This window comes from Corvus brachyrhynchos, unplaced genomic scaffold, assembly GCF_000691975.1.
Source record: "Corvus brachyrhynchos isolate BGI_N302 unplaced genomic scaffold, ASM69197v1 scaffold69, whole genome shotgun sequence".
Lineage (NCBI taxonomy): Eukaryota > Metazoa > Chordata > Aves > Passeriformes > Corvidae > Corvus > Corvus brachyrhynchos.
The window spans coordinates 206,833-219,430 of record NW_008240228.1 but is presented as its reverse complement, the minus strand read 5'-3'; the positions used below and the strand labels follow the sequence as shown (position 1 = coordinate 219,430).

General features: G+C 36.3%; 1 protein-coding gene and 1 pseudogene across 13 annotated transcripts in view; both read right to left on the bottom strand.

Annotated features, from left to right (window-relative positions):
• KIF16B (kinesin family member 16B) overlaps positions 1-12,598 on the bottom strand; it is a 168,372-nt gene that overhangs the window by 60,480 nt on the left and 95,294 nt on the right. For 7 of the 13 annotated variants that reach the window (XR_001865537.1, XR_001865538.1, XR_001865540.1 and 4 more), the window contains 4 exons: positions 10,578-10,739; positions 9,652-9,757; positions 9,064-9,114; positions 2,273-2,395 (listed from right to left, as the gene is read on the bottom strand). Coding sequence is in view for 9 of the 13 variants with exons in the window: in XM_017745298.1 (XP_017600787.1) it covers positions 2,273-2,395; positions 9,064-9,114; positions 9,652-9,757; positions 10,578-10,739 (442 nt within the window). In the remaining 4 variants the exon portion in view is untranslated. Of the gene's footprint in view, positions 1-822; positions 1,014-2,272; positions 2,468-9,063; positions 9,115-9,651; positions 9,758-10,577; positions 10,740-12,598 lie in introns of those variants that run through there. The other 6 variants (XM_017745294.1, XM_008642000.2, XR_001865539.1 and 3 more) reach the window with 5 other exon arrangements.
• LOC108449369 lies at positions 2,475-9,051 on the bottom strand (annotated as a pseudogene).

Below are 12,598 nucleotides of genomic sequence, written 5' to 3'. Positions count from 1 at the left end.
TAGCCCTAATAAAGTATCAGTTTCTTCCTGTTTTGAATTCTCTCCAGTCAGTTCTTGTGGGACTCACTCTACATCTTTAATTAGGATCTGTATCCAGTGGAAGAACCTGAGTGGACAGAATATCTTGCTGGCCTGTTCCCATACATGTCTATATCGACAAGATGCTGGACCTGCACTAAAAGAAAATATTGTTGGATAGTATGTTAGGGTTGAAAGACTTATGAACTGACCATGACGCTGCCAAGGAAAGTGGAACTCATTCTCTCTCTTCTGGCATATAAACAAAATAATCTTTACTACTGTTTCTCACAAGAAGAAATTTATATATTTGCTATATACAGAAATTTATTATATCTGTTCCTCTGTACAACAATTTGCAGGATTTAACTACAAACACAATTACTAGAAACATCTGTTGAAGAAAATACCTCTGAGATACCTAAGAGTCACAGTTTTGGGGACAGTCTTAAAATTCAACTCAATCATCACTTGTCACTTCGTCAGGTTCCAAAGTGCTATGACATGCAGATAGGTCAGCTACCCATTCTCCTGAAAGCAAGAACAACCTTGCTGAAGAAAGCTTATCTGGGACCTAGCAAAGGAAATGAGATTAACAACGCCTCAGTCCTTTCCCATAACTCACATACATTTCAGACGATCTGAAAATAAACTCGAACTAAGTGAAGTAAGGCTGAAATCAGGAATTATTTTGACAGCTGACTTGGTATTCTGACCCACGAGGAAGAGATAAAATGAATAGGTACATGATCTCCCCCGCTCTGCCACATATTCCTGATTTTTAAGGCAAAAAAAAATACAAACCCACTATTCCATGTGTTCTAATTTTCTACAGAATAACTGTAGGAGCTTCTGAAGATTAATACAGATCAAAGTAGAGCTGGGAGCTCTGCAGGGAAAAGGTTTAAAATAGAAAAGTTTGTGGAAGGTCTGTGGATTGTAGCGTGGAGCTAAATCCTGACTACAGCAGAAGCAATCCACTGTGACACAGAGACCTGGAGGGAAAGGAAAAAGCATTAACGGTTGATTGATTCATGTGAAGGAATGACTATAAGAAACATCACCAAAACTGTCAAACTGCACATACTCGTTCAACTGCTCCTTCATGCTAAGATCTTGTAGAGGCTTACATGGGTTTTACCGATGAAGAGAGAATACTTGGAAAAGAAATCCATCGACATATTCAGAAGAGAAGCTACCTTTTTACTTTAAACATCTTCACTAACCATTACCTAGCCTAGTAAATCCCATGTGCTGAAAATTACTGGTGAGTAGAAGAGTCCTCGGGGAAGCTTCATGTGCACTTACTCATCTCAGCATCTCCCTGGCTCTGAGCTTTCACTAGCCCCAAGAAAATCAAAGTTCAACAGGCAAAAGGAGGTATTCCATCCACAAATGGTGTGGTATATTTTAAAATGAAAATTTAATTAGCACAAACAAAGCTAAGACTTCCCATCTTAATAAAAACCTTTTCAAAAGAGAGCACAGTTCAAAAATGGTCCTTCACACTGTGAGGAAGGTCACTCCTCCACCTCACAACAGCTAACAAAGCATCTGGCAGCACATTCAGTAAAGGAGGCTGCCAGCTCTGTCTCTGATGCCATATACATCAGTTATGCTCCATGTCCACACACACTGAGAACACATTTCCAATTAGACTTCAGATCTTGCTTTGAAAAAACACTGGCTGTGTACCAGACGAAACAAAATTAATATGCTTTTTCCTGTGCAGAAAATCAACTGAGAAAACCACTAGAATGGAGAGGAAGCAGACAGGAGTTTGGAGAAGCAACACCTTGGAAATGGCAGAGTGGGAAGAATCAGAACAACACAGAGAGCCTGAAAGGAAGCAAGCCTTTGTCATGAGTATGTGCAAAATACTTTAAATATGCTTTCATGCTTTCATTATTTCAGGTAAATATTTCAAGGTTGTTTTTTTTTCTATAGCCGACACTTGCATCTCAATAAAGGGCTTTCCTATAACCAATATGCATTTAATCCTCATCTCTGGAACTCTTCAAATTGAACTGACATTGGCTCTGGAACTGCTCACCCCAAGAGTCTGGTCACTAGCCTCCTCTATACAATCAATCCACTTGGAAAATACTTGTCTTTATAGTGTCCTATACTGTGCATTCTTCTCACCACCTCTCTTATTTAACAGTATGGAGACCAGTTATGTAACAGAAGGAGAACCAAAAATTGCACTTAGTGGAACAAAAACATTAAAGAAAAGCAACTGATAAGCACTTACCTTTATTTCAAACTCATAGTGTTCATCCTTTCCCTGCCCACACAGGACATACCGTGGAATACTAATTTTAATTGGGTCCTTTAGGTTGTCTGGATTTGCTCCCAGTGAACGACAGACCATCCGCTTTCATGTACATACCAAATAGGGAGAACAAAGGAAAACCAAAATCACTACGTAAGGAAAAAAAGAAAAGAACTTCACTGAAAATGAGAAAGTGTTCTTGGCCAGAGAAGCAGGAAAAGAGGAGGCAGAAAGTACTTCTAAAATGAAGGAGTTCTTTGAAAAAAAAGTGGATCTTGTTTAATAAGCAAGCCCTAACATTTTTTTATGCATACAAAAGTTAAGGTGAAGTGTATTAAAAAACATTCCTTTATTTGAAAAGGCATTTTCAGCTTAGATATCAAAAACAAGGGAAAGCAGAAGACTTTTTATTACCTCCCTTTAAAAAAAATAAGTGTATTAATCAAGCTTTCATAGTTAACTCTAATTTTTATACGTCTCTTTCTTTTATAACAAACGTTCACAATATCATGCAAAGCTGCAGGGGTCTAGGAAATTCAGAAAGCTCTTACACTTTAAAAATTCAAACTCATTTTATAATTAAGTAAGCAATCCACTGTCAAAACAGTTTCCTACTATTTTTTTCAATCATATCTGAGTCTTAGAAAACTCAACTATGAAAAATTTGCACAGTATGGACAAAATAATATAAAAAGTTATTTGCAATGAGGGCCCATTCATCTGACAGCCAGATGGAATCTGTAACTCTGAAATTATGTAAAAAATAAAATATTTTTGCAACTGAAAAGATTAATGCTTTGCAGCCACTATGTCCAAAAGTAGCATAAGCATTTAGAGTGAAAAAGTACAGAAACTGCCTTTAAGGAATTTCTCTACTTGCTCCATTGAACATACTTGGTCTGAAAACCTTAATGAACTGGCACTTAAAAAAAATAACAGCAGCATAACAAATATAAGTCAACAACAAAAAAGATTGAAGAACTATCACTTCTAAGTTATGACTATGTTATATATTTGTATTTAGCACTGCTATCCATCACTTGAGCTGTAACTGTATTCTCAACATTCATCTTCTTTGTAGCAACTCCTGATGATTTCCAGGACATATAAGACTGTGTAGGAGTTGGAGAAGAATTTGAAATTCATGCATAAACACCTCTGCCTGTTACAGAGAGCCTTTTGACATCATCATTGCTCTCAAGAAGAGGAGGGTGTTATTTCATTGCCAGTCAATTATAAATGACAATGGAATTTCCCTTAACATTAGCATTAAAAAAGAGTGAAAAAGAAAAACCAAAGAAAGCGAATTTTTGTTCCACTGACTTTATCTAGAGTATATTTAACACAAACTTTTTTTTTTTTTTTTTAAGAAACCATAAAAAAGTTTATGTTTAAATGGAAAAATATTTTGAGCGATCTTTGTTTCCACAACAAATATTGTCTCCTGTCCATTTTGGTCTTCTGTTATTACTCCCCACATTACTGGATTTTCAGCTAAAACTCATTTCTGGAGCATTGAAATGTAAGCTGTTCTTTCCTGGGGGGAAAAGAGGAGTTCACTGCCCTGAAAACAACATCATCTGCTTTAAAACAGCAATAAAACCATAAAGCCACTCATGAAGCCACCTCTGTCAACATGTAATTTATTGGCAGTCATTTTCAGAGAACTATTACAAACACCTAATAGAGAGGAAAACAATCTCAAACACAGTGTTGTGGAAAACGCGCCCTAATACATGAAATAATGCTTTGATAGTCATAAACAATGATTTATATGTTTACTTTAAATAGTAAAAACAGTAGAAATATTAGAATAAAATATACTGCTATGAAGTTCCTTTTCATAAAAGTGCAGCATATTCATTGAGTTAGATTTTTAAAAAAGCACAGAAAAGGAAAACCGTTATTGGGAAACACAAGATGGACAAACATTTAACTTTGGAGTATAATCAGAAAAGAAATTGGTTGCAGAGATCGTTTTCCTTTAACAGCCTTGATCAAGACAGCCCTCTCAGACAGTGCCACTCAATGCTGACTTCGGGCAAGGCCCAGAAGAAATGCCTTAATGATGTCAATGAGGGAGCCACTCCTGAGCAGGACTGACATGAAGATATTACTCTGTCTACTCATTTGTGTGCACATTCTTTGTTAAAAAACCCGCACAACACCTCAAAATAATGTGACACATCTTGCTCATTTTTGGCTTCCTTAAGGAAGTAGAAATGTAACAATAAAAACCCCCATAATTCTCTATCCAAACAAGTGTTCATCCCTCCAGACATAACTTCCCTACCCAATGCAAGCTATTTCTTTTTAAATCCCATGTGAGTTACATTATTGTGTCCTAACATATGGTAAAAACAAATGGGAAATGTTCTTATACTAGCAGAGAGACTGAAGTCTAACTCTGTTTAGTATATTTCACCTCTGCTGGCAATATGCTTACAGAATTTAGAATTTCAGATTAGATACCACCGGTTTTTCTGCCAAGAATCATCTTCCTCAAACAAGGCATATGGCATATTCAAGCAACAGGATTCAAAAGATATTCAGTTCCCCTTACAAGTGAAGAAACAAAAGAGAGGAGACAACACCTTATTGATTTTTTGAACATCTGACATGGGTAACAGGTAAAATACTCCTAAGCTAGAAGAAAGCCTTGACTAATGGAAATCTTCTACTAATGTCCAATAGCTACATTTTTTCTTGGGATGTAGTAACAAAAAGACTGTAAGAGATGCAATGTCATGGCATCAACAACCCCATCAGTAAGCAAGCAAAGGATGATGAAAGTAAGGCCAAGCACATTACATGGACAGAACTCTAGAGTTAAACTCACTCCATCAGTCAGGCAGTGTCCCCAGTTGTCAACTACCTAGTTAGAGGATGAGAAACATGCACACAGATGATAGACCCCAAAACATCTGTCTTGCCACAGTAGCATGACCAAAGGTTGAAATGCTATTTAAAGCACAACTCCTTTTGCACTTGTGACAAATTTTGATAAGAAAGTGCAATAAATCTTAAATGTAAAACTCTGAAGCAGAAGAGAATTGTCAATGCTAATATTCCCAAAATTGCATGTATAAAAGCTGTAAACATCTGTAGTATTAAGAGCATACAATGAAAATAAAATTTTAAAAATCTGCAGATGTTTTGAAATATTGAGATCAAGGGAATGAAGTAAATGAGGAGCATGAAAACAAAGATAATCAAAAAGATTAAGGAAAAGATAATTGAGGAGGAATAGAGAAGACATTAATGAAGATAGATAGTATCTTCAGAAAACACAGCCAAAATGGAAATCAGAAGACAGAGCTGTAATTACAGTTTTCATCCACCTACCATATAACAGAGAAACATTTAATTTCCTCACTTTCCTAAGGAATTGTATGTACAGCATATCAGAGATGCACAAAATACAAGCGCTCAAGTAATAATTATTATTGCTTAGATGTGTGTACACGGTCTGTGGTACTCCCTTAGAGCTCAAATGTCCCTTTTCTTTACTGATTGAAAAAAGGGGAGGGGGGAAGGGGTTTATCAATATTTATTAGTCTTTTATTTTGAATGTATCTCAACGTATTTGGATTTCAACATTTAGTCAAATGCATAATTAGCCAAATGGCTTCTTCACTTGAACTGAATGTTAATTTCCAGATTTCTGAAGGGATATGCAAACTGCTTTGAAGAATTGATGGGATGACTGTCAGCTGAGTATTTTTTTCTTTTTCACGGTATTTAGAAAAACCAATTCCTAAATCAGGTCCAACCTTGCTCCTTCTAGAAAACACAAGCTTAGTTTTTGTGCAATTCTCTCTGTCTGGCAAAACTGCACAACGGATACCATTCAAACTATAGAACCAAAGGCTGTCAAATTGTGATCGCTGGCATGAAGCATCCAAAATGTTAGGTGCAAAAAAAGACATTCTTTTCCTTTAAGAGGCCTATATGAGTAGTTGTAAGAACAAGACTCCTATACACCGTCTGCTTAGCACAGTCTGCTTTCACTGATGTATACAGCAGTACAAGAATGTCACCTAATGAAGGTTTAATACTTCCCATATTTTAATGGAGTAGGTAAACCAGATCAGCTAACTCAGTTTGAAATTTACAGGACAATCATACTGCATTTGAAAAAACTAATTCATTCATATCTGATGAGATATATTGATGAAATCTGCATCAAACCATCTTTCAAGAGCTGGTGAGTTAAATAAACATCATCATTCACTGTAATAATCAAACTTCTCATTATGTCACTGCAAATTCTTTGAGTGAAGTGTTTGTTATAGGTAAATACTGTGAGTAAACCATCTTCAGCAGAACACAGAAGTCGAATATTTGGTCCAGCAAAGTCAACTTGAATCTCCTTTATAGTGCCGATAGGAACCTCATGAAACACTGCCAAGGAATTCTGGCAGGTGCCTTGTTCAGCTGACAAAACAACAACGTACAGAATGGAACTGAACAAAAGCAAGCAAGCAGGTTCTGGGTCTGGTTTTCTGCAACTGCCAACAGCGAGCCAACAGATACCTTTCAACTCCTCCATCCTACCAGAAATTTGAGGTAAAGCACACATGAAAAATTCCAGTACTTCTTCCGGAGAACAGACCTGAAGTTTCAAAAAGACATCAGGAAAATGCCTGATGTCAGATGTTCAAATAATAAATAAGTTCTGTCTTAACACAAAACAGTTTTCTAGCTCTGTTCTTCCAACGCCATGCAAATTCTTCAGGGGGCTTTCTCACAAAGGCATCAGAGATCTCCATGCTTATGCACATTGTGACAGCCTCTTGCACAGGGGATTCAGTCATTTTCAGTATGAGCTCTGGCACCATCAGTAGGGTGGGATATGTCTTGATTCATACCTGACTTGAGGAACACATTTACTTGCAAGTTTCTTATAAATGCCAGGTTTTTTATTAATGATACTGCTTGAGCATATCTCTCACTTCTGTCACATGAACTTCCCAACTCCTTAATTTGTTTAGAAACCACTGCACTGCTGAGCAGCTGACTATTGGTATATTTGTAAAAGCAGGAAAGCTTACTGAAAAGATATCCCAAACTGGAAGCATGTTCTCATCTGACATCAAAACAAGAAGCTATTGACTTAAAAGAAACCAAATCAGAGGCACTGTGTGTTGGAAGATGAGAATTACTATACTGGTCTTCAACTATCGGGTGCACTGTGTTTAATGGGCTGTTCATTATAAGTTTTTGTTTCAGAATGCACATTAGACTGAGAAAAGAGAAGACATGATATGCTAAAGCTGGTTTGCTCATTAGCACCCATTAAGGATCCTGCAGGAGACAGCTGTTTCAAGTGGAAACAATCAGATTCAGTTCTTGAGCTGTCACAATCTGGAGAAGTAATTATTTTATCATCAAAATGATTGAAATTTTCAACCTTGCGGAGTGAATAAGCCATGCTATTAAAGTCAGAACTATGTAAAGAAGTAGATAAAACTTTCTGATACGGAACATTCTTACTCTTGAAAGTATTAGTACTTTTAGAGTGAATTAAACTACTTTTAATGTCACAATGACAAGCAAAGCTCTCCTGTTCTGAGTTACTCCTTTCATTCTGAAATGCCTTCGCTGATGTACATGGGGAGAAGAATCTTCCAGAACTGGAAAATAAATTCACCATCTCCGTATATGCCTTCTGTCTCTTATGGTCTCTTAGTCCTGCATTTTCTCCACCCAACTCAGAAGCACAATTGCCATCTTTAGACAGAAATGGAAAGCCATAGTGTGGCTGCCACTTTTGACTTTTCTGTTAAAAACTCCAAAAGAAGAAGATTAAAATGTCTTTGTAAAATCTTCCAACCTGAACATTTCTTAAACTGAGGATTGATTTTGATTAGATTTATGTAACCATTCAAAATCAGTACAATCTGTCAAAATGAGAGAGAGAAATCCCAACAGAAGTGATTGAGATCTGGTTAAGGAATACTTGATCTTTTCAACCCACCCCTGCTTTTTCGTTGCACAGTATCCATTTCACTTGGTTTATATTTGCTTTACTCAAAAACCCCAGGAAAGTCAACAGGCAATGCAGAAACTTGTAAGCCCTTTATATTTTACCCACACATGCACAAAAAAGTAATCCCATACTAGTCAAGAGAGCGCAAAAAGTACAACACAGCTTAAAAATGACAGTGTAGAAGTCAAAAAAAGTCCAAATTTGAGGTGTTGCAGCCCTCCTATTGTTACAGTTTAAATCCATGAAGCTATTTAGGATTTACTCACCAAGACAGTAACTGTGTTTCAAGCAACAGTTAGACAACTATATATGGTGGGAGGGGTCTAAACCTCAGTTTAAAAATACATAAATACATGTACGAATCCTTCAGGACACACACAACTTGCCTGGTTCTTCTTGCTAACTTACAGACACCCCTACAGCAGTTCATTGTTAGTCAAAAATGTTATGTGTATTCTGAATTCAGACAATCTCTCCTCATTAAATGCTTTTCTCCTCTAAAAATAATGAACGGGACACTGTTCCAAATTAAGAATCATGGCAAAACAATGAAGAAAGATCAACCCTAACACCACATCTTTCAAACAAGGGAAAGCTAGGTCCAATCTGAAACAAAATCACTTTGATTCCAGCTGGTAAGATGCACTGCCATCTCTGTTAGCCATTAATCTTGCTGTGAATTCAAAATTCTAATTATGCAGCTAAACATTAAGAAGTGTAATTACAGGGCATGCCATAATTTAAGACAACCATTTCATTCTGACAAATTATGACCTACCTCATACTTCAACTTGCGTTGAATAGTGCTGTTATTACGCCTCTCATTATCCTAAGCACAAAAAAGGTACAGGAGGTTATTAAAAAGTGCCTTTCTTGTATAAGGCAATTAAAAGTATTCAGAGGAAGAGACATTCTTTATAATAGATGAAAATAACAATCAATATTTATTAAACCACTGACTTAGAAGTCAATCAACCCATTCTTTCGATCAATTAGGTCATCAGTTGTTGAATAGGCACTTGTTTGCAAGTATGAAATTCCATCCAGAAGAACATTAATTTTCATCAACTTAATTTTTCTGATGTAAAATGAAGATTATATTTTATGTGGAAACTTCTTTATTGCCATTTACACACTCCTTCCTCCCAAAAAAACCCCCCCAGAATACAACATTAAAATGCCACTGGAAATAAAAATATTATTAAAATTTAAAAACTGATATCATACCTCATTTACTGTTTCTAATTTTTGGTGAATTAAAAGCAAGTAAACACAGAAAAACATGAAAATTACTGAACAACAAAACCAAATCAGTGGTTAGACATGGTCCTTTGAAGGTCAGGATCTCCCACCCATTTCTGCTCACCTTGAAACTTTCTGTAGACCAGGACACACTAACATCATTATCCTCAGCTTTAGGATGAATATTCTGAAGCCTCCTCTGCACTTCTTCTTCAATAAAGGCATTTATCCTTTAAGATACAGAAAAGTGTGTGTGCATGTATGGGAAAAAAGTGTATTTTTACATAAAAATCAAGATAGACTGACTAAAAGGCTCTTTGAAATGCTTTTAACCCTAAGTAATGCACAGCTCTTAATTGGCAGGCTTAATGTTAGACCAGCTGTATCCCTCCTTAAGGAAGGAACACTGACTTTTGAGCGAGTGTTCATCTAACAGGCAAAGGTTAACAATTTGTTATCAATTAGACAGATTACTTGCTATGAGTGCAGCTCTACACACAAGAGGCAGTGAGGGTACGAGTGACGAAGATGTAAGAAGGCTGGGGTTGCATCTTCTGTAACTTAACAGTTTGCTTTCATTGCTGCTGCAATATCAGCAACCCCCAAGGTTTCATCTTCAAACAGAAGGAATGTTCCAAGAGCTGATACTAACAACTGCCATGTGTAAGTATAACAAGGGCAGAGATTAAGGATTTTAGTGATGTAAGGCAGCTGCCCTATTAAAAAAGGTTTAAGACAATTTAATTTACTTTGTTGCCTTAAGCGTATATGAAGCAAAACCATATAGACAAGTAACTGTGAAGTCAAAAATGATTTAAATACCTTTCAGCCTACAGTTTCCTAACCCTGTACTCTAAAACAAACTGGTGCAACAGATGAGGCTATTGGTTATTTATAGTAGAATACAACACATAAATTTTATTTCCAGACCAGTCTTTCAGTACAATCACACTATTTAAATCAAATCCAACCCTGGCAGAATGGTCTTTCAAAATATTTCTTTTCTAAAGCTATTGTTTGCATTCCATTTCAGGAATGCAAGTTACCTACCTATCATCAACCAGTGGTGGCTGTGGCTTTGTTGGGCTGGTAGGGGAAGTGCTATGGGAGAGTCTCTCATCTAATACTCCATGGTTTCCTTTCTGAGCTCCATCACCCTCGTATATTTTTTGCTTCAGCTGCTGAATTTCCAGGTCCAGGCTATAAAGAGATCTTAACATGTAATTTGCTTTGGTTTAGAGTTGATTCATATAGTTCTGATGGGAAGTAATGTGCCTACACTAGCATACATGTACATAAGATTGTAGGTACTGATATTTATGAAGGTTTAAAATCACAATTGTTCTTTAAGCATATTTAGACAGGAAAATAGAGACAGCTCAAAACCACATTCCAACAGTAGTATTAAGTCGAATAAAACAACTTCAATAACTTCCATCGCAGGAGGTATCTAAATCTGTACATTAAATATTAACTCCTAAGACCTAACCTATCTATTAGAATCACTTGAATAAATTCTCATTTTTACAGAACTCTACCAATGACCTCAGGTATTATCTTTGCATGTGAAATAAATGAAGAAACAAACAGAAAAAAAAATTAAAAAGTCAAAATACAGCACTAATACAAAAAAACCTCAAAGACAACATAAAACACTGATGTGGCAGAACTTCTCTATAAAAAAATCTTTAAATTGTGTACTATACATATACATTTTCCAGTTGTTCCATCTGTATGTATGTTTTTGAAAATTCACTTACAAAATAAAACATCTAGTACTTATTGTATATATACAGATAAGAAATCATCTTTTGAAACCTCCTTTCTTTCTTTAACAAATAAATTTAATTCCACCCAGATTTATGCACAGAATACAATATGTAAAATTGGGTACTGTGTTTCTGACTAAAAATATCTGAGGCATTTTGTATGAAATAAGAAGCACTTATTGCAATACTCATCACTTACTCAAATTAAATTATAACAAAGTAATCTGCAGAACACCCTCTTCACTTGTAATGTAGCTGAGATTAGATTAGTAACACAGTAATAATCTTCCCCGTTTTCATTACAATTTTTGTCTCTAAAAGTATTTATTTTTCTAGAGGCTACTTAGAAATCAAATAATAAAAGAAAATAAGTTCTTGCAAAAACAGGAGAAACTATGCAAAGCTGGGATTCTACAAGTTCTGCTACAATTGTGCATATCTAAATTGAAGTGCAATTCTATATTCCATCCTGGGGGTTAAATGAGAAAATTAGAGAGATGATGAATGTTGAAGCTTTTTAGGCTGACTTGTTACTTCAGTTTTAGAGTACTTTTGCAGCACTGCCAGAAGCAATCTATTTCTTTTGATTAGCAGCACAACAATCTTGCGTCCTGAGGGTAAGTGAATGAAAGATGGCTGATGTATACAGGAAAGTGTTTGCATCCATGGAAAATCAATTTAACCACAAAAATCAGATTTACATTAAAGGAATAAAGCTTAGTTTGTAAACATCCTACTATGAGAAGATATCACTTTTATAGCTATGAACATAGTCAGCCTTGTGATGCATCCACCAATAAGTACACTGAACTGTGCCTTGCCACTTGCCTCAAAGATGGCTCTAAAGTTGCTTTATGTTCATTTTAGTGCCCCAAAACTCTGCCAGTAAAGCCAAAATGTGTGTGTACATATCCCAGTTTAAGTTAACTTCAAATTATCATTTTGGGGGCCATCCCTATTGTCTTGGGGTGATTCATAATGATATTGAAGCCCATAATTATCTGAGGCCAAATATTGTTACTGTATCTTTAAGATCCTGAAGCCGCAGATCTTGTGTGTCTAGTGGGAGCGGGGCGTGCAGGCATTTTAAAAAGCTCCCCGCCCAGGTTTTTGCACGGCTTTTTACAGCATGGTATTTGCGTCGCGGGCTGCTTGGTCTTTGCTTAGGCAAAGACTTTTCTTTCCAATTTGGTTTGGTTTTTTTCCTCGGATCAGAGAAACTGCAGTAGCAATGTTTGAGCCGCCTTGAGGGTGAATTCTGCAGCTGCTTGTCCGAAAACCGGGGGCATCATGCCGGCAGAA